This window comes from Crinia signifera, chromosome 2 (assembly GCF_055691185.1).
Source record: "Crinia signifera chromosome 2, ASM5569118v1, whole genome shotgun sequence".
Lineage (NCBI taxonomy): Eukaryota > Metazoa > Chordata > Amphibia > Anura > Myobatrachidae > Crinia > Crinia signifera.
In genome coordinates this window covers 333638095-333659387 of record NC_139218.1, presented here as the reverse complement: position 1 = coordinate 333659387, position 21293 = coordinate 333638095, and the positions used below count along the sequence as shown (strand labels likewise).

Genomic DNA, 21293 nt, shown 5'->3' with positions numbered 1-21293 from the left:
TTATCCCTGACACGTCCAAATGAGTCATCCCATGATGCAGGATAGCAATTAAGTATCCAATTATTCAGAGTCAAGAGAGCTATTCACTAATAAATGTCTGGTCCCCACACGATAAAATGTAATGCCCCATATGTTTTACAGAATGGTATCTGTCGCTGAATGAAGACTATGGCAGCTCCAATCCTCCTATCTGCCACGTTAGTGCAGGAATAAGGGCTCTACTCCGTAGCTGGGTAACCCTGCCTCTGCTGGGACACTGCATTGCCACCTCCAACTTCTCATTCTTTCTGATTATCGACTCGAGGATGGTCCTTTTGACATATGGCCCAGCCCAGAGACCTCTTTTCTGCTCTGCAAACCAATCAATGCCTCCTGCTCATCTAGGAGGTGGAGCTTTAGCCTGCCTGGCTTGGAAGGGGAAAGCAGTAGTGGAGGTAAGAGCTGAGCATCATGAGGAGGAGGCGGAGCTTGCAGAAAATGCAAGGCTTTTGAGCAGGTGAGAACTATTGAGATCATAGCACTGTCTGCGGCTGATAAGACCTGCAGCCACCATCGGTCCCATGAATGGGTGAGGTCTCATTCTGCTCAGCGTAGAGCTGGAAGCGTGTGAAAACAATGGAGGCGAGGTGCTCCCTTCCGGACTGCAGCCTGGCAGCATCCAACCCCATTGTCTGGCAGTTCCACCCCTGTATATATTAAGAATGATTCATTTATGGAATAGGGATGACCTAGTAATTTATGGATAAGTCTTAACAGATACAATCTACATATGACTTCCCATTGAGGATCATCCTATTAATTTAAAATGGTATTTGCATAGTGCTTTTGTACCGTAAGGTGTCGTTAGTATAGAGCTACTGTAGCCTACAGTATATTTAGCGTAACATATATGGTTGACTGTCAATATGATCATGTATACACCCAGATAAGATATCACTAAGCACTGATGTCATCCATGTGGAAATCTTATTTCAGTATCAGGACCATGGCCAGCAACCTCATTGTTTATTAATCAGCCTGAGATATTTAATCTTACATTAGGGAAAACAACCCTTTCTAGATAACATGATCAGAATAAAGAATTTGAAGTTATTTTACCTCTTCTTAGTACTGAGTTTACTTTGATGAAAAATACATTAGTAATGAGATACAAAAAGTTAGAATTCAAAAAGAAAATCATTTAACAATAATTGGTACAAAAATATGAATGCATACTGTAACAGCGGGTCTGTCAGTGTGCCTTCCAGCACAGGTGCTTTTACCATATAAGGAGATACAGTATGTGATTGTTATTGATAAGAAACTTCAGTATGTGGATTACATTTCCAGTGTCATGGCTAAGAGTATATGCAAATGCTAGTATTAGCTGCTGCTCACCTGGTATTTGTGTGTATGAATGTGCATGGACTGAGATTCCCACATTCAGCATTTGAACCCACTGTAATACTGCCAGTGTTCATTGACACTAGCACCAACCCTTTGGCAGGTGAAGTTTCTCCATCTGACTCTGACCACGTATGGCTGTGGCCCTGCATCTGTGGATGTAGCCACTATCATTGACATACCCTTAACAATTCCATTACATGTACATAAGACAGCCAATGTACATAAGACAGCCAATGTTTGCATGCTCTTCTAGAAAACTCACAGGAATTCACATCACCTTTCCACCATATTTCTCGACTCTGGGTTTTGGTTTGGTGTTGGACAGGTAGCTGAGGTGAAAAAGTTGTCCGGCTTAATATAATGCTTTATTCAGAGGCTACCACAAGTTAAAAAACAATGATTGACGAGAGCAAGAATAAGGGCATGAAGTCTAACTCACCAGCAATCTTCCCCACGGACCCCCGCAAGGAGTAGTATATCTGACGAGCAGGTCACAGCACCTTCCCCTGCTTTTCTTATTTTGAGTAATTATGGGATGAGGTCTATAGACCCATCCAAGTGTATAAGTGAATGAATCAGCAGATACCAGTGAGGCCTACAGTATCTTCTACTCTCTTTCCAGATAGAGGCTCCAGGCCTAATTCATGCTTCTATGGAAACGCATTTGCAATTGTGATCTTAGACTATGGAATTGCAAATTATGCAAGTGGCGCTGAAGCCAAGGAAAGAAGACAGACAAGCACTGGAGCCATTGCATACTAATTTGCAACTGCGCACACATATGCAGCATATACGCAATGATGGGGAACATTTACTGCAAGGAATTCACGTCAAGTAATCCGCTGTGCTCGCCACACTTCTGGCTCGTTTTACGCGTCCGCTCGCCACGCTTTGGGCTTGGTGGCTCGTTAAGTTCGCCACACTTTATAACATCAACTCCATGCCGACGTGGATAGTGGGGGTATGAACAGGTCGGGAGGATGCGTACCGCTGCTCTTGCCACGCTTCGGGCTGACCTGGATAGTGGGGGTGTTTCAGGAACACATTCCCACCTGTCATGTCAGGCAGGTTAAAATGGTCAAAGGTTCCCACACAATGTAATAAGCGCTGACACAACGCTGACTGACTAAGCTAACTGCTTAAGCTCCGGTTAGGCGCGAATGTACACACAGTCACAGACACAAGCGGACTACGCTGACTGCACTGACTGCAGGAACATGACGCTGATATTGACAGGGAGGCTGACTATGCTGACTATGCCGGCTGGAACACGCCGTTGGCCACTGGAACACGCCACTGATGCTGACAGGGACACTACGCTGACTAAGTGGCGCTGTGAAACTACACAAGTACCTTTTATACTTACATGATAACAGCTGAAATGCCACTCCCCATCACCTCCCCCAATCAGTTCCTTCCTGTCAATCAGCGGCGTAACTATAGCACCGCAGCCCCCGCCACCGCGCGGGGGGCGCTGTGCATGTGAGGGCGCCGGGGGCTGCGGTGCTATAGTTACACCCCCCCCCCTCAATCCCCCGCAGACTTACCTATCTCGCTGGTCCCGGCAGATCCGTTCTTCTGCTCAGGACCACCACAAAACGGCCGCCCCCATATAGCACACTGTTCTCTGAAACTGTCTGCTGTATGGGGGCGGCCATTTTGTGGTGGTCCTCAGCAGAAGAACGGAGCCGCCGGGACCAGCGCGATAGGTAAGGCTGCGGGGGATTGGGGGGGTTTGCATGGGCGGCAGGGTGGCAGGGGGGGGGTGCCTGGTGGGGCGGGGATGGGGTGCCCCCCCCCTCTAACAGCGGGGGGGGCACCCAAAACTTAGCTACACCACTGCTGTCAATCACTCTGAGATGAAAGCCTCACTGTGGGCGGGATGTACTAAAAAAAAAGAAATGCAGTAAAAACCATGTTTTCTGGGTTTTTCCCACATTTTCAAATTCACTTTGCTGCAGGGGTTATGCCAGTTCTAGCTGGTGTAACCCCATAGAAGCCTTTGAAATGCTGCTGTGTGAGGGATCTGAAACAGATCCCTCCCAGCATTCCCCGCGGCCGCCAGCTTCTCTGTACATGCGCTGTCGACTTTGTAAGAAACTAGGAAGTCCAGGCAGCGTCGGGGATCGCAAAGGGCAGCTCTTATCAACATAGGTGTGCGCAGCACATTTCATTAGGGGGTGCACCATCAAAGGGGTGTGCCTAGCACACTGAGAATGTCTAACACTGCCCATTTGGTGTGCCAATCAGGCGTGTCTACCATCATCTATTGGCACTCACTAAAATATAAATCATATCTCAGCCACACCATAATCTCCTGCCTATTTCAGTTTTAGGGGGGTATTCAATGTCAGGGTCACGGCAGTCGAGCTTGCTCGACCGCCGTGACCCAGTCCCATTCTCATTCAGCTCGACCGAGAACACGCAGGCGGGATTCAATGTCCCGCCTGCCGGGGAGCAAAAAGGGGGCGTGGCCGCGAGTTGCGGCCAGGAAGAGGCGAGCTGCAGCCAGCAGCTCGTCACTTCCCGGCTGTTCTCGGTAGAACGAGCCCGACAGCTAGTGATGTCGGGCTCGTTCTGCCGAGATACCCTGCTCAATGCTGTCGGGGAAGACAGCATTGAATAGTGCCCGGCGGGCATCTCCCCGATGGGAGGTGCTCGCCGGAGATTGAATATCCCCCTTAATCTTCTAATTACTCTGTGTAACAGTACATGCAAATAAAGTCAAATGGGCTTTTCTTTTAATAGAATAAAGTTATAAAAAGCAAAAGTCTTTGGTAAAATATATTGCTAGTGTACGGGAGGTGCTCATAAAGTTGGGTGGGCACAGCATTAGGGGGTGTCTGTGCACCCCTAACAATCAATGTGCGCACACCTATGCTTATCAAGACAGTACAGATGCGATGAGCATCGGCACGATGCGCTACTTAGTACATCCCTCTGTGTGAATGGAATCTCCAGTGGACCTTTACACGTGTGCATGCGCACTCTGGTAATAATAGATCAGATGAGTGTGAACATAAGCCATTCAAACATGCCCTGTATCGGGCTGCAATATTGTAAATCGTATAAGTTAACTTGAGATATTATTTTATTGCTCTATAACGGGAAAATTATTCTTTATTTAGAAGCATACATTTCTCTTTTCATAATAGTATTCCTTTAACAGCAGCACCAAAGTGGTAGTTATACTTTATACTGTATACAGTAAGTGTGAATCACATTCTCTGGTTTATATATTACATTGATATCCTAGAACGCCTTAGGGATTTTGTAAACAAGTATGAGATTGCTGTACTTGAATAATGTTCCTAGACGATAGTGGTGACAAGAGCTAAAACTGCTGACTATAGGTTATATATATTTGTACTCTGCAAAACGCTATTTTTATTACCCCGGCTCCACTGATATATTTTGTTTTGTCAGTTACATTCCGATTGTTTTTCTCATATTGGGGCAGATGTATTAAGCCTGGCGAAGAGATAAACTGGAGATAAAGTGGAGAAAAAGTGGAAGGAGTTAACGCACCAGCCAATCAGCAGTGTTTGAAATATGACAGTTGGAAGTTGATTGGCTGGTGCGTTATCTCCTACCATTTTTTCTCAACTTTATCTCCAGTTTATCTCTTCGCCAGGTTTAATACATCTGCCCCATTGGGCCTTATTCTAGTCCACTCTTTCTGACAAAATCCTTCTTAGATGGACAAAACCATGTGCACTGCAGGGGGACAGATGTAACATGTGCAGAGAGAATTAGATTTGGGTGAGTTATGCCCCTTTCAGACCGCACTTTTAAAACGGTAAATTGCCGTTTTTTTACCGTTTTAAAACGGTAATGTGTGCGGTCTGAAAGGTCCAGTCCCACTTAACCGGTTAGAAAATGCAGTTTTTTCTAACCGGTTAAAATGCAGGGTCCTACCCGTTTCTGAACCGGTATTTTAGCCAAAAAATCGGCTCAGAAACGGTATTTAGGACCCAGCCAATGAGCTGGGTCCTAAATTCAGCACAGTGAATACTTAATGAGCGCTCATTAAGTATTCACAGCACTGGAGCCCCCCCCCGCGCGTGTCGACGCCCCCCGCGCGCGTGTCGACGCCCCCGCGCGCGTGTCGACGCCCCCCGCGTGTCGACCCCCCGCGCGTGTCGACGGCCCCCCCGTGTCGACTTACCCCGTGCCGGTATCTCCGTTGTGGTTCCCGGCACTGCAGCTCAGTATGCTCGGAAAGCACTTATGAAAAAAGTGTCTTTCAGAAAATGGCTGCCCCCATACGGAAGACAGTTTTTTTAAACTGGGTTTCCTATGGGGCAGCCATTTTCTGGAAGACACTTTTTTCATAAGTGCTTTCCGAGCATACTGAGCTGCAGTCCACAACGGAGGTACCGGCACGGGGTAAGTCGACACGGGGGGGGGGGGGGGGGCGCGCCGACATGCGGGGGGGGGGGGGCGTCGACACGCGCGGGGGCGTCGACATGCGCGGGGGGCGTCGACATGCGCTCGGTCGACACGCGAGGGGGGGGGGGGAGCTGCACGGAGGGGAGTGCTGAAGGCTGCACTGGCTTTAACCCTGTATTTGGAAAGTTTCCAAAAACGGGTCTGCCAGTGTCAAAAAATCGGCACTTAAACGGTAATATACCGTTTAAGTGCTGCGGTCTGAAAGGGGTTTTATCTGGCAGACCCGTTTTTGGAAACGTTTCCAAATACAGGGTCAAAGCCAGTTATGCGGTCTGAAAGCAGCATCATTTTGTTTCTGTGCAGGGTAAATACTGGCTGCTTTATTTTTACACTGCAATATAGATATCAGTTTGAAGTAAAACCCCACCCAAATCTAATTCTCTCTGCACAAGTTACATGCCCCACCTGCACTGCACATGGTTTTGTCCATCTAAGAAGGATTTTAAGAGTGAACTAGAATAAGGCCCATTGTTCCTATTTAGAGGAAGTGGGTGATTTTGTTTTAACTCCTGGAGTTTTACAGTCATCTTGTGGTAAACACTTTTAAAATACATCTACCCCCCCCCCCCCATACATTATGCGACTTCTCCAAGGTGGGAAATCGCATGTGATTACATACAATTGGTGAAATGTAATAGGACGAGGGATTCAGAAAGTGAGAGATATGGTAAGAAATCTCCAGGTTTTTTAAAGCGGCAATCATTTACACTGCAAAACCAGTTTGATTTTGCAGTGTAAACAGTGACGTACAGTAACAATAGCCCCGCTAGAGGCCTCCTCTAGCATCCTTAAAAGCGGTCTGCTGTATGGGGCAGCCATTTTTTGTGTGTCACTTTTCATTAGCAGGACGGGACCGCAGACAAGACCGGCAGTGGATGCGGAGGGGTAAGGCGAGGGGGTTAACTCTACCTGTGTTGGGTGTGGTGGGGGGAAGGGGGAGAAGAGGAGGGGGGGGGGGGGCGCTGCCAACATTCTTGGCAGGGGGGAGAAAAATGAATCGTTACACCACTGAGTGTAAATGATTGCTGCTTTAAAAAAATCTGGAGATTTCTTACCAAATCTCTCACTTTATGAATATCTCCTATTAAATTTCACCCAATATATCATATGCGGTCCTTATACATACATACAATTAATTGTATGTGTTCCCATTCCCTGCTACCATGAGGCTGTACGAGTTGGAGATCTGGCACATCTAATCTCCAAATCCGTTGCACACGGTAACATGCATCGGATCGGATGTCAAACACAAATCGCACAAGTGTATAGCCAGCTTAAGAGCACATCCACCTGTCGGAGTGGATTTTAAAGAGGACCTGACAATTTACAAATAAATTGATGCTAAAACACATTGCATTTATTTTCCTTATAAAAAGCCAAACCTGTTATGCCTGCTGTCACTAAATACATAGCTGAGCATTACAGGATGCCAGACAGATAAACGTTATGTATTTAATACACGGTGAACATATGTTGTACAAGTCACTAAAAGTGGGCAATTTTGAAATGTGGGAGTTTTGCCCACCCTTTTAACCTTTTACTGCTCTATGATTATCTCATGATGCTGGAGGTCATTCCATGTGCCCAGTGAGATGTCCAAGAAATTCTCCTTTGGTTGCTGCACCTGCTGGAAATATTGCCTGGCAGAATTCACATATCTGAGAGCTGAGACTAACATCTGAGTCCACACACTGACCAGGCTGGCATTCTTCTGACAGACATATTGGACTCCATGTAGACTGTAGGAAACAGAGAAAGATGGACATAAATGTTTGAGGGTGTACTGTATTTTAATCATGACAAAAATGGATATACTCTTATACTGAATACAATGAAGCCAACTTTTTAAACTGTCTAAATGCTTAAAAAAGATTTCAAAATAAAAATGCATATAACAAAAACATGGCTTTTTAAAAATAAATATTATATTGTATTATCTTTGTTTTATAGTTCCCTCCATCGGTACAGAGCTGTCATTGACACTGTCATCAAGCTGTAGTGTTATTTTATTTACTTGTCCTTAGGGCTGGCTTAAAGGTCATTCAACCAATATGGTTGCATAATTGGAAGGTGCCCTGTCTACCTGGGGTGTACACACGCACCGATTTACTTTCAATTTTCTTTCGATTACCACAATTCCACCCCCTTTAGATTTGGTCTTTGCTTTCCATTTCATGTCCCATTACATTCGATGTGCACTTTTGCATTAGATATATCGATTACGGTGTGCATTCAAGGCACAGTGTTCACATTTGATTTACTGGATTGAATTTTATATTTCCTTGCCTGCACGCTGTAATGTAGAGATATAGAGAAAGCGGTAGTTCGCATCCAATCGAATGAAAGCGTCTTAAAAACCGTTCGATTTCAATTCGATTTTGCTTCTACAGGTTGAGTATCCCGTATCCGAATATCCGTTATCCGAATTATTCCGAAAACCATACTTTCCAGAAAGTGGAAAAAAAAAATTGTTTAGCTAAAAACTCACTGGGGACATATGTAACAGCCCTACTGAGGACATGATATGTAACTGGCACTATATATGTACAAGAAAATGATTGCTTGGCATTCAAATTCAATATCTGAGATAGTACACAAATTTTGTTTCATGTTTTGAAACCTTGTTTTTTGAACAAATAAAATATATTTGTGGGCATTTCATGTGTTTGATGTGTTTATACAGCATAAATGCAAGATCCTTCAAAATACATCATTGAAATATTAAAATATTCCAAAATACGGAATAATCCGTTATCCAAAATTCTCCTGGTCCCGAGCATTTTGGATACGGGATACTCAACCTGTATAAGTAAAATTGAATCGAAAACCTGTCAAAATCCAAGCGTGTGTACACCCCTGAAGGAGAGAGTCCTCCCTTATGTTCTGGGTACTGTTTGTCCCCAGTGACCAGTGCCATCAGCTGACTATGAGCATGGCTCACTGGGCACTGCCACACCACTTTTCTACTGGGGCATTATTAATGCTATTACTACTGTACTTATCAGCCTTGGACTGGCTCATTTTTACATCCATCCACTGTTATATAGCAGTATCCTTCATCGTACCCAGGACTAAAATAGAAATGCTAAAAATAGTAAATCACATTATTAGAAGAAAAACAGATTCTTGTTTAGTTTCACGGCAGCAGCATGGCCGCCCGCTACTTCCGGGTTTGGCGCTCGGAAAACTATCTAAAATAAAGTCCATGCCAACGTGAATTGGTTCATACCCCCACTATCCACATTGGCATGGAGTTGATTTTAGATAGCGTGACGAGCGTAGCGAGCCACCGAGCCCGTAGCGTGGGCGAGCGAAGCGAGCCCCGCAGGGGGACACAGACGCTGCTGCGACTGAGACGCTGCTGCCGTGAAACTAAACAAGTAAAGAAAAACAATAATATATTTTTATGTTGGTGTTGTGTAGATATTACAATGGAATTTAATAAATATTGCAGGAATGAAGGCTGCATAATACCATAATATTATCTTGCCTTCTGTATTGGTGGAGGCACTGCTAAAATTCTTGCACAGGGCACTTCTAGACACTACATAATTGCAGTGAATAGAAAGTTGGGCTTGGTTCAAATTTGATCTAAGAATTCTCATGAGAGGCAGAGAGCCTTATTCTGGTTACATCACTCCCTCGCGTGTTCACAGGGGGGGAGCGAGGTTTTGCGTCTGTACTTGCGCATTTATGCGCATGTGCAGATGCTGGGTGCAAGCCAGTACGATAAACTGCTAGGTCGCCGTCGCAGTCGCACCTGCACCTGCGAGCAGGAGGCAGGGGGCGGCACAGATGGTCTACGCCCATGGGAAGGCCCAGAATTTCATGGGTGTTCCCAGGAAAACTCTGGACATTCCCATGGAAATTCGGCGAGGATGCGGGTGCCGGGGGCGGTCAGCTGACATCAGCATCCTTTCACAAGGCAGGTTTGGTGGACCATATCTATTATCTTTTAGAAGGTGCTAAATAAGAAGTAGATTCTGATTGGTTGCTGTGGGCAACATCCCATCTTCATTAGAACTCTCATGTTTGTAAATATACTCCAATGAGTGTAAAGTAATATTATCTCTTGGTAGCGTTGTCCTTAAGTTTAGATCCAGGAAATCACTTCTATACTGTATGGAGAGTGTGAATAATGCGAGAGTTGAACACTCCAAGGTTCAGAATCATGTCCACTTATCCCTCTCTAGAACATGGCACCAGCTCATATAAAGAGGATCATTAACATTAAGCTGCATTTTGACCCTTGAGGCACTCTATTTGCTAATCCTGCCACAGATGTCAAGGTTTGACCCATATATCACTCTGGATAAACTACTGTATACCATATGTGCTTAATTGAAGGCAACATATTCATTCCAAAGAAGACATTGAGTAGATAGCTGTGGTGTGACCGGCTGTGCTACTAACATCAAGCCAAAAAATATTTTAGAACATATTAAATCATTTGTTTGTATACTCTGGCTGTCATTTTAATATATTGATATACTGAAACTGTACTGTGCTGCTTGTTCATATGAGGAGCGCTACTTCCTGTAAGATAAGAGAAATATTCCCAAATAGTGTCATGAAGAACATTATTTTCCATATTTAAATTCCCAAGCAGTAATCCAATGTCAGATTCAAACCCCACCACACAGTACAAAACCGCGCTGCTAGCTAAAGTTTAAATGTAATAATGTTCCATACGATATATCACATGCAAAAGGACCGCATGCGATTTACAGATGTGTCCACATACATCTTGGTTTTATTGTGCTATGTATGGGACAATTTGGCACACCTTGGACTTTGCAAAAGTCACGTTGTGTGATATTTCTAAACATTTGCTTCTCTTATCTATTACTTTATACAAATTCTACTGTATTCTATTTTTTTAGAATCTACTTGCAATATTTGGAAAAACAGCTACAGCTAAGCTACCAGTTATGCCAAATTGAGAAAAATAACCAAGATGTATGTGGACACATCTGGATCGCATGCAATCCTGCTCCTGGGCGGCTCAAGGGCTATCGGCTGCGACTTCTACGAGGGGAGAAGTCTCAGTAATGTATAGCATACCTCCCAACTTTTGACCTGAAGAAATAGGGACACTCGCGCGGCGAAGCGCCCGAAAAGGGGGCGGGGCGTATGCAAATGAGGGCGTGGCTTATGCTAATTAACTGCAACCTCATTTTCATACGAGAATAGACGCTGTGCGCATGCGCACAGCGTCTATTCTACTAGATTGGGGGGTCTCCCAACTGCCACCCCCCGCAGCGGGACAATGCCTGCCGCGGGTGGGACAGCGGGACAGGACCCGAAAATCGGGACTGTCCCTCTAAAATCGTGACAGTTGGGAGGTATGATGTATAGTGGCTTTACCCACATGTTTCAGCCTGACCTGTACTGCCTTTCATTTCCTGCTCTTGTGGATGACAGAGCTGAACCCCCACAGCACAGGGCGTAAGGCAGTGGTTCCCAAACTGTGAGCCTAGGCTCCCTGGGGTGCCTTTGAGCACTTGCAGGGGTGCCTCAGGTTGGTAGTCCAGAATCAATTCAATTTGTTTATGGCCAATGAAATAGGCAAAATCAGTGCTTGTGGCTTCCAATTAAGAATATGTGGGTAAACAGAAGTGAATCATGTTTCTCAGCACATAAGTGGACCTAAGGAAAACATTTAAATCACAACTTTTTTTTATATTTTTCCTGAAATTAGTAACCAACTTTTGGCCTAGGGGTGCCGTAAAAAATATTCTGATACTTTAGGGTGCTGTGATTCAAAAAGTTTGGGAACCACCCAGCAGCACACCCAGCAGTACAGACATCAATGATCACCAACAACACAGTATAATAGGCTGCCTCTCTCCCCAGTTCCGCACACCGCACTGAGAAACATGTACTGGGCTGGGGAGAGAGGCTGCTGCAGAGGAAGTCCTCTCTTCCCTGCTCAGCTCTCTGAAACAAAGGAGGGGGTAGCTGGATCTAGGCCCCCGCTGGGACCCTCCCACAGATCCGGGCCTGGGTAAAGAATACCCCTGTCTCGGTCAGGGCCAGATTAAAGGGTTGGGCAAAGGGGGGCAGTACCCCTGGACCCCCCTCTAGCTAGGGGCCCCCTGTGGTTGGCATGTATTTTAAAAAATATATATTTATATATTTTTTTTAGCTAAAGGTTTGTGCACGGGAGTGGGGTAGTGCTGCAGCTTCACCTATCTGCCAATGTGACAATGATTAATGGTGCTGAGCATCGGTTGCCAAGGCACACTGACTGCACAAGTGTGCCGTAAATTACTGGGAGCTGACTAAGTCTCATGACACTTTGCACAAGAGGGCAGAGGCTGAGAGGTTTGTGCTGAGCTCTCATTACGTATTCCGCGTCCGCTCGCCACGCGTCGGGCTCAGTGGCTTGCTGCGCTCGCCACAATATGCAAGATCAACTCCATAGTGGGGGTATTAAAGGTCGGGAGGATGCGTTCTGTGTCCACTCGCCACACTTCAGGGTGGCGTGGATAGTGGGGGGTGGGCTAAATCCCATTGCATCGCATAGAAATGTATAGTAAAGTAAATGGCATCTCAAGCTATAAAATCGCATGCGATTGCATCGCACCCGCGGGGTAGAGAGCAATGAATAAATGACATAGGAAAATCGCATCGCATGCGATCGCATTGCACGCAAAAAAACACATGTGATGCTATGCGATTTTCCTACGGTGCCGTACGTATGCAAAGTGGGCGCCGTGCTACTACACAAGTACCCTAAATATTGCCCCTACTTAATTATATGTTATTTGTTGTATGTCTTGTCTGTTATATATGTTGAAGTGAACTAATGTTTATATGCATTGTATGAATTGTTGCTTTTTATTAAAAGGAAGTTATATTTTAATAAATTGTTTCTATATTTTTTGAGTACAGAAGCGCCACCTAGAGGTGATAGCTTATAGCTGTCACCAATACATTTTTTTTACTTAAAGGAAAGTCAGCAGTGTAACAAAGCAATGAGAATGGAATGTCAATGCTTGGTTGCACAGGGAGGGAACAAGTAGCAGAAGAAGTACCACAGAATACTTCAGAATACTGTGAGTCCTGGAGGCATTTCCAGAAGGATATAAATACATTAGAGACTACAAAGAAGGGAAACATAAATTATGGTAGAGGCTAATAAATAAGAACAATATGAATATACTTGGGATAGACCTAAGGATAGCCATGGTTATTATAAAGTTTAAAAAGTGCCAGACCAGTTGGGTCAAGTCAAGGGTTTAGCTACCATAGGTGCAGGGAGAGTAGCTGCTATGGGGCCTAGAGCACATGTGTTATACGTGGTTCTTATCTGCCATCAAATTCTCTGTTTCTATATACAGTAAGAGTATTGGTGGTTGTGTGCAGTCACTTTTGAATTATGTTGAGCGTTCCGTTCCTACCCACCAATCCATTTAGGCAAAGTTTTCTTCAAAAAATTGATAGTGATGCTGGTGAAAAAGCCTCATTGTTAGCAGATACATGATATGCAGGTGGCAGATATGAGGTATTTGATAGAGATATGGCTAGGGTCACAACCCAGTGAAAGTTGTAGTGAGTATGTGAAATGCTTGTGCAACTCAGGCTGCAGAAAGTGTGTTGTGAGCAGGGCATAAAGTGGTCATGCAGAGGTGGGGGAACTAATTTCTCTATGCCACCTAATTACCCCCCCCCCCCTCCCCTCCCCCATTAGGCAGAGGCAGGGCCGGTGGTAGGGTTTTTGGCATCCTTCTGCAAACTAAAATGCTTTTCTGTGAGAATTACTGTCCAGGACCAATGTGGAGGTTAAAATGTTCCACCTCACCATTAGAGGTGGTGGAACTCAGTTCCACCCCATTCCCCCTCACTTTAACCCCTGGTGGTGAGTACAGGATAGTGTGGCAAACTGGTGAATGCTTATGCTTTTTTGAAATGTCCATTTACAATGTATTTTAATAATTTAATTAAGTCCCTGTGTCTTATCATAGATCATTTATTAATGATGTATGATATAAACCTTAGACCATGATACAAACCTTACACCATGATATTATGTAGGGTTTACTGTTGTGTTGAAGTTGATAGTATTTGTTTAAGATATAGGACAATTGTTAAGTCACAAGAATTCTCAGCAGCTTAAAGAATCCACAATTGTCCTATGTGCCTTTTACTATCAGGTGAAAGCATTCCCATACCTGGGCTGGTCCTCTCACAGCATTCACAGTCTTGTTCTGTGCGCCCAGAAGCTCTCCAAGAGATATGTCTTTCGACTGCAGAAAACTCAAGTCTTCTTCGTAGATATTAGACAAACTGAGATTATGATCCCCATCAACAGGGGTTGAAAAGTCAAGACAGGAAATTGCAGGAGTTATTTTACCTCCAACTCCATCTAGATTAGGAAATGTTGGGGTGTAGTTTTGGATAAACAATGCCAGGTTAGAATGTATCCCGCTGCTGTCCACGTTGTGGTCTGGATGGAGGAGATCACTGGCAGCCTCTCCTTTATCAGCTGCACTGTATTGGTCTTTGTTTGGAAAGAACTGTACATCAAAGTCAAATAGACTAGATGTTTCTTTAGTTCCTGATGCCACAGACAATTTATCAGCCACAGTCTTGGAGGTTTCCGCAAGAGAGGGTCCTGTTCCTTTTAACCTGAGGAGAGGACTCTCTGAGCATGTATGGTCCCCCACATCAGTGCATTGGATTGGCTTTGTAATGGGTAATTCTGCAACATAAAACAGTGGGGCAATTTGAAAAAGGTGTTAAAGTAAGTGTAACAGACAGTCATTAGGTCGGCACCATTAGGTCGACATGAGTCTGGGTCAACATGCAGGAAGGTCAACATGAGCCTAGGTCGACGTGGGTTAGGTTGACTGGGTCATTAGGTTGACAGGGTCATTCAGTCACCATGAGTTAGGTCGACAGTCAAAAGGTCGACATGAGGTTTTTCAAATTTTTTTGAGCCGACTTTGTGCCGACAGGCGGTATTTCCTGTCCTACCATACACTTAGGCATGGTGGGAGAATAAAATAGCATGGCGAGCGCAGAGAGGGGATGCGGTGCTACGTTTCAGTGTCCATGTCGACTGTGTCGACATTCGTGGACAAAAAAAAGTGAAAAATCCCATTTCGACCTTTTGACTGTCGACCTAACCCATGTCGACCTAATGACCCTGTCAACTCAACCCATGTCGACCTAGACTCATGTCGACCTTCCTGCATGTTGACCTAGACTTATGTCGACCTAAATGAATGTCGACCTAATGACTTTTGACCAACATGCTGGTGACCTAATGATCCACACCCCATGATACATAGCATTATGAGATGTATCCCAACACTCATTGCATGCATATAGACATTTACTAAAGCAGTATCCACACATTTTTTAGCAAAGGACAGATGATGAGAGCTATCCTTGATGACAGATGATGAGAGCGGTCTGGGGACTCCTTAGTTTAGTACCTGGCAGTCCATCTGTGCATTTGTTGTATGATGCACACACTGGTGCCGGGAGGACTCCGGTTAGAGCCTTCTCAGGGGGCAATACTATAGAAGCACATGTATTGCATTCCTGAGCTTGTGGTATATACAGTAAGTAGCAAAACATCCAAAAACTGCATTTTCAGAGGTTTGATGCTTCCCACCCAATGATAGCTCATGGAAGAAGAATAGATGAGACAACTACTATCTGGAAATTCAGAGTAATTATGCCAACTGCACTAATCGTGCTTCCAACTGACCAAGAAATATGTATCTGGAAAAGAACATCTGAGTTTCTCTTACCTGCAGCAAGATCCTTCTTTGAAAGCAGTTGTTGTAGAAGTTCCGCCTGCTTTGAACATACAGCTTGTAGCGCTTTAAATTCTTGGTACAGTGCCAAAAAAGCATCTTCCATTACTTTTATAGTACCTGGAAAAAGGAGAAAGGAAGTGCCATCTTTATACATGTAATAACAGGAAAAGCCAGCACTTTTTGCAGTGGAGGGTGTTATTGTCCTCTGACCACCCAGAAATAATGACATCATATCAAAGAGTGTCCAATCCATAATTCCGTAGTCTCCATATTTCTTTGGCGACGCCATGGGGAGGTCACCACCAGTAGCATCAGAAGGCAGATCCAGATGTTTTGCCTATACATATAACTTAGCCGATGTAATGGAAGCAGGCACAACACAACTCTATCAAGTCAAACATAATTAGAGCTGGTGAGTTCTATATGATAATGTTTAAGTTCACTTACAAGTAAAATATGACAGCACATTTAACAGTATAAAATTATTTTGAGCCTGAAAAAAGGCAAAATATATTTATTTCTGTCAAAATAGCTCATGCACTTAAACATATTTTTTTCCTCTATTAAACATGACTGTATTTGCATAAATATAAAAAATAAATAAATGTTCTGTTACAGTGTTTCCCAGCCAAACAGTGTAACATTGTTTGCACATACGGTTGTATAAAGTGATATGTGGCTTGTCTATATTTTGTGTGTAATTGCAACTGTATCTTCATACCAATAATGTTACACTATTTGTGTGTATCTATCTGTGAAACATTTTTGAATGCAGATACAGTCACAATTACATATATAATATAGGCATGCTGTATATCATTTTAATATACAGAAGCTGAGCATCTGATTAACATAACTATACTATGCTATGCTCATCTGGGGCCCGATTCAGGTTCATTTGCTAAGCAGTGGTCTTTCGCTGCTTAGCGAGCGGGCTAACCTTGCCCACCGCCCAAACGAAGCTGACAAATATACACTGCGCTATCGCTATCCATTTCCATTGGAGCATATGGCAAAAATCATTTGATGGTCACCATCCATCGAATGATTTTTTTTAGGCATTCGAAAATAAATGTCAGTCCAGACTGTCTTCTGTTTGCTTACGAAATGTGCGAGAACGGGACGGACGATGACGTCATGTGACGTCAGATGCATTCTGCAGGTGTGGTCATATAATCATCCAAGGCTACCGTAAAGAGAAGCATGAGAGCAAATACTAATGTAGGGTAATGCACATCGTGAGCGGGTCCGATCCGATGGCGACCCGCACCCGGCTGTATGGTCGTCATTGAGATCCTACCTGCAGCAGGTAGGATCTCAATAACGACCGACTGACCCGTGAGACCGCGCATTGGATCGGTATCGGTCCACACCAGGACAGAAAAGGGCCTAATCAGCACACAATCTACATCCAATTGGTCGGAATTGGATCTAGATTGAGGGGATCGGGCCCTAGTCGTCCTGGTGTGTACCCAGCATAAGGGTTCACCACAAAGTGCAAATCTTGCACAAGCCTGAAGAAAAATAAAAAATCTAAAACGTCAACCGAGTTCTGGAACTGCATTCTCTGGAAAAAATAGCTAAAATCAATTTGTACCAGAATGATGGGAAGATAAAAAGCACAGAAAAGCCCCTGAAAACAGGTAACTTTGTATAAACTGGTTGCGATTCATAAATGTATACAATATTTTTGTTCAACCCCTTGAATTAAAGCTGGAAGTCTGCACCCAAATTGCATCTCCACCCTTTTATATTAAATCCATTATGGTGCTTACAGAGCCAACATCGGGAGAATTGTGTCAGTGTCCAAACATATATGGATCGCACTGTATATACTTTAAGGAGGTCATTCTGATTTCCTCGCAAAGCTGCAAAATTCGCAGCTTCGCAAGTCAACTAAACACCACCTTCCGCACGTGAACGGATGCTTTGCATAAACATCTATTCACAGCTTGCGCGCGTGGACGAAGTCATCTGATGGTTGCCATGATTTGTGCATGTGCAGCCCATCAACATCGCTCACCGTTGCAAATTTGCAACGGTGAGAATAGATCAGAATGACCTCCTAAGTAAGTATTGATGGATATAGTGGTTTATTATTGCAGCTATCACCTAAATGCAGATAATTAGACTGTTTGTGATTTAATGGGAGGAATAAACGGTAATAATATAAGTGACCCATAGAGTGTTATGGGTTTGTGGAAGTTAATGTGCTCAAATCTGAAGCCCCATACACATGGAGCAATTTCTGCTTCGCTATGTGTGCAATGTAGGGTAGGCGATTTCCCTTGAGCATCCCGGTGACTAGATGGCCCGCACACACAGCAGAGTGTGCTGTGCGATCTGTGCACAGGTGTGCTAGGTTTTCTATCTAGATTTTGCCTGCATGTGCTAAAGATCTGAGCGGGCGATGGAGACACGCGGGACTACGCTTTGCTATTGCCATGGGGTGTACACACTGTGCTTCAATTCTAAGCGATCTAGACAGATTGCAAAAAAACTCCCCGTGTGCATGCCCCTTGAGACTCCCAAGTGTTTTAACAGCAGGCTTTACTTTAATTAAACACTTACCTCTAGAACACCAACCCCACTGTATTTTTTCTTCTTGTTGGGTTAAAAAAAGTTTTAAATAAGCAATTCAAGATCTTTTCCATGTGCAGTAGTATTGCCGAGCATCCGACAGCAGCCATACAGTGTAGTAAAGGCGCATATTCATAATTTAGAAGTTTCTAAAAACTTTGCGTTCACACCGTGTCTTTTTCTCCTTGACTCCTATAAATGTAGCACTATTGACTCTTTCAAACGCTGTCTGTTTTACTAAAGGGAAGTTCCCAGCTTTGCTTCATTAAAAATGAAACTGGCAACCCACACAAAACAGGAAACGTACAAAAGAACTCACTTGTTACATAAAAATCTTACATGTAATCATTCGTATCTGCTTGAAAGATAAAAAAGAAAATGATGGGGCAATTCGGCAATTAAGGCCACAACAGAGCAATCTAAGGGGGACAACATATGCTTTTCTGGGTGCTACCGGTTTCGGAATATTGGAAGGTATTTCACTTACAGTATATGAGGAATACACTTTGGACCTTATTCAGATCTGATCGCAGTACAAATTTGTTCTCAAAATGGGCAAAACCATCTGCACTGCAGGTGGGGCAGATGTAACATGTGCAGAGAGAGTTATAATTGGGTGGGGTGTGTTGAAACTGAAATCTAAATTGCAGTGTAAAATTAATGCAGCCAGTATTTACCCTGCACAGAAACAAAATAACTCACACAAATCTAACTCTCTCTGCACATGTTACATCTGCCCCACCTGCAGTGTACATGGATTTGCCCATTTTGAGAACAAATTTGTACTGCGATCAGATCTGCATAAGAACCTTTGTTGGAGTCCCACAAGTGCTGTTGTGACATTGAAACAATTTGTTTGCAGTTATATTTGTACAAAGTAGGAACAGGGTTAAAAGATATGATAAATATATTCATATATTCCATTTTTTATATACATTTCTAAACAAATCTTAAGCCTGTGCATTAATATGATTATTTTTAAATAATGATCTAAATATAATAATAACATTAATAATAAATAAAAAATAAAGGTGGTCTACTGTTAACTTTATGGAAGTCAAATACTTAGAACACATAGGGCGGTATTCAATGTGAATACCGGCGAGGTGCAGCAAATCCTGTTTAGGATTCGCTGCACATTCGCCATGTTCCGGAGCCTCGCCGGCTCCGGTATTCAACGAGTCAGGGGCTCGCTGCCCCTGACCGGCGAATATGAGCTCCTGCGGCGAACGCCGCAGGGAGCCTGAGGACGGTGGCAGGCAGGGAGATGGAAGTCTCTCTGCCTGCCCCAGAGCGTATGTGGGGGGAGGTGGGCTCCCCGGGTGCCAGGCAGCACAGGCTGCCCCCCGGGATAGCCAATAGGGGACCGGGTATGTTCACTACACCTGATCGTGCATATGTAACGATCGGGTGCAGTGAATATATGAATATCTAATGAGCGGCTCGGCTCCAGCGCCCCCTGCTGGCTGCTGTGTAAAAAAAATATATATATATATTTTTTTTAAATTAAAAATATATTCATGTGCTTACAGCACATGAATAAAAATAGCATGCCCCTCCTCAGAATAAAATTCCTGATTTTTTTACACCAAATGTAAAAAACAAAACACTTTATTTTAAAAGTTCACCTTCCACTTCTCCATAAAAAGATAGCGATTGCTACTCGGTGAATCATGGAGAAAAAACCTTCAAATGTATTCGCCATCTGGTCATTGAATAGGGTGATTCACCATTTTAGTCAGAAATTCGCCAAACAGCACAAATTCGCCATAAAAAACATGGCGAATCAGGCTCATTGAATACCGCCCATAGTGGTAAATTTACTAGGATGGGAGTTCTATTAAAGATGGGATGTTGTCATAGCAACCAATCAGATTCCATCTATGATCTTCTAGAAGGTGCTAAATAAATACAAAGTAGAATCTGATTGGTTGCTATGGGCAACATCGCATCTTCAATCGAATGCACATCTTAGTAAATTTCCCTCATAGATTGCACTAAGCCATCTCAAATCATTACCTTGTGAGAAACATATGTAAGTCTAGACTTACTCGGCGGGAATCCATTTGATGGTGTGTGATTCTGAATGGTTTTCCCCCTGTGTGTAGGGGAACTCATTCGCCACCGTGCACATTGGCTGGATTTCACTTGGGTGGGGTGGTGTTGGGCGGCCTTTACCTGCTCGCAGCCCAGGAAGAAGGTCCGAATCGGGCCCTATATACAGATTTTTTATTGGGGAAAAAACTGCATCTATTATATTGAGTAGATTCAGAGACAGATATACAAGTGTTGCATATCAAATTAATCAGCGCAGTCTCCATACATTGTAGTCACATTGCATTGCAATTAATCAAAAAAGGATGAAATACATAAAACTCCTGCATTGGCCCCTGACAGTCTATACAAGATTTGCAGCATGTAGGTGATAAAAGATGTCAGTACTTACGTGAAGTCTTTATGTTATTACATTTGCATAGGTACACACGCACAACTGTATATAGAAAGTACACTTCCTCTGCCTTCATTTACTGTACATCATTGGTTTTAGTTAAATCACTTCCTCTAACACTATAAAAATGTATTTCCTTATTTCACAACAGCCTAAGAAATATGAGAGAAAACATATCCTACAGAGTATAGAAAAAGGGAATAAGAAACGTTCCATGGCCTGTGTGTGGCTCTCTTGTGAACTGGACTGGCTGTCTTATACTGTGGGAATTCACAGTATCAGAATATGCCAGGGTTGCAGAATTTCTGTCTGCCCTCTCTGTTAGCTTGGCATAGTAGGGGTAAGAGCCAGCGGGCATGATGAAACAGATAGGAAGTGGAGGGTGAAGTAGTACAGCAGGCGTCACACCAGAGCCGGCCGTAGGCATAGGCAAACTAGGCAATTGCCTAGGGCATTTGGAATTCCTAGGGGCATCAGCAGCTTCTGCTGATTAAAATGATATGCAGCATGCCTATATTCTGTGTGTGAGTGAGGCTGTATCTGCATATGAAATAGTGTATTCATGGAAATCCCTGTAACATAGCCTTCTGTATGCAGGTAACAGCCACAGTCACACACAGAATATATTCATGCCACATATCATTTTAATC

The 21293-nt window shown here is 43.8% G+C and overlaps 1 protein-coding gene and 1 long non-coding RNA gene across 5 annotated transcripts in view; one reads left to right on the top strand and one right to left on the bottom strand.

Moving 5' to 3' along the window:
- Nucleotides 1-2795, top strand: part of LOC146057791 (uncharacterized) — a 45173-nt gene extending 42378 nt beyond the window's left edge. The window contains exon 3 of the long non-coding RNA XR_014469776.1: nt 142-2795. This is a non-coding gene — a long non-coding RNA (uncharacterized LOC146057791). The remainder of the gene's footprint in view (nt 1-141) is intronic.
- Nucleotides 2796-5873: 3078 nt separating this feature from the next.
- LOC146057789 (TRAF family member-associated NF-kappa-B activator-like) lies at nt 5874-20718 on the bottom strand. Of its 4 annotated transcripts, XM_083169463.1 has the most exons (5): nt 20641-20718; nt 20246-20408; nt 15606-15731; nt 14016-14545; nt 5874-7577 (listed from the first exon to the last, which is right to left on the bottom strand). In XM_083169463.1, exons 2-5 carry the CDS (start codon nt 20310-20312, stop codon nt 7410-7412), a joined length of 891 nt encoding a protein of 296 aa, XP_083025589.1. In that variant the 5' UTR covers nt 20313-20408; nt 20641-20718; the 3' UTR covers nt 5874-7409. The 4 variants fall into 4 exon arrangements, with proteins under 4 accessions (XP_083025589.1, XP_083025590.1, XP_083025592.1 ...); XM_083169464.1 differs by lacking the exon at nt 20641-20718 and having other exon boundaries at nt 20246-20437; XM_083169466.1 differs by lacking the exon at nt 20641-20718 and having other exon boundaries at nt 20214-20432.
- Between the last annotated feature and the right edge of the window lie 575 nt (nt 20719-21293).

Coding starts and splice junctions, on each gene's coding strand:
- LOC146057789 (XM_083169463.1), bottom strand. CDS start 20,312: ATGAGTTCCCCTACACACAGGGGGAAAACCATTCAGAATCACACACCA. Junction 15,732..20,245: donor ATCAAATGGATTCCCGCCGA/GTAAGTCTAGAC, acceptor TCCTTTTTCCAG/GTACTATAAAAGTAATGGAA. Junction 14,546..15,605: donor AAAGAAGGATCTTGCTGCAG/GTAAGAGAAACT, acceptor TTTATGTTGCAG/AATTACCCATTACAAAGCCA.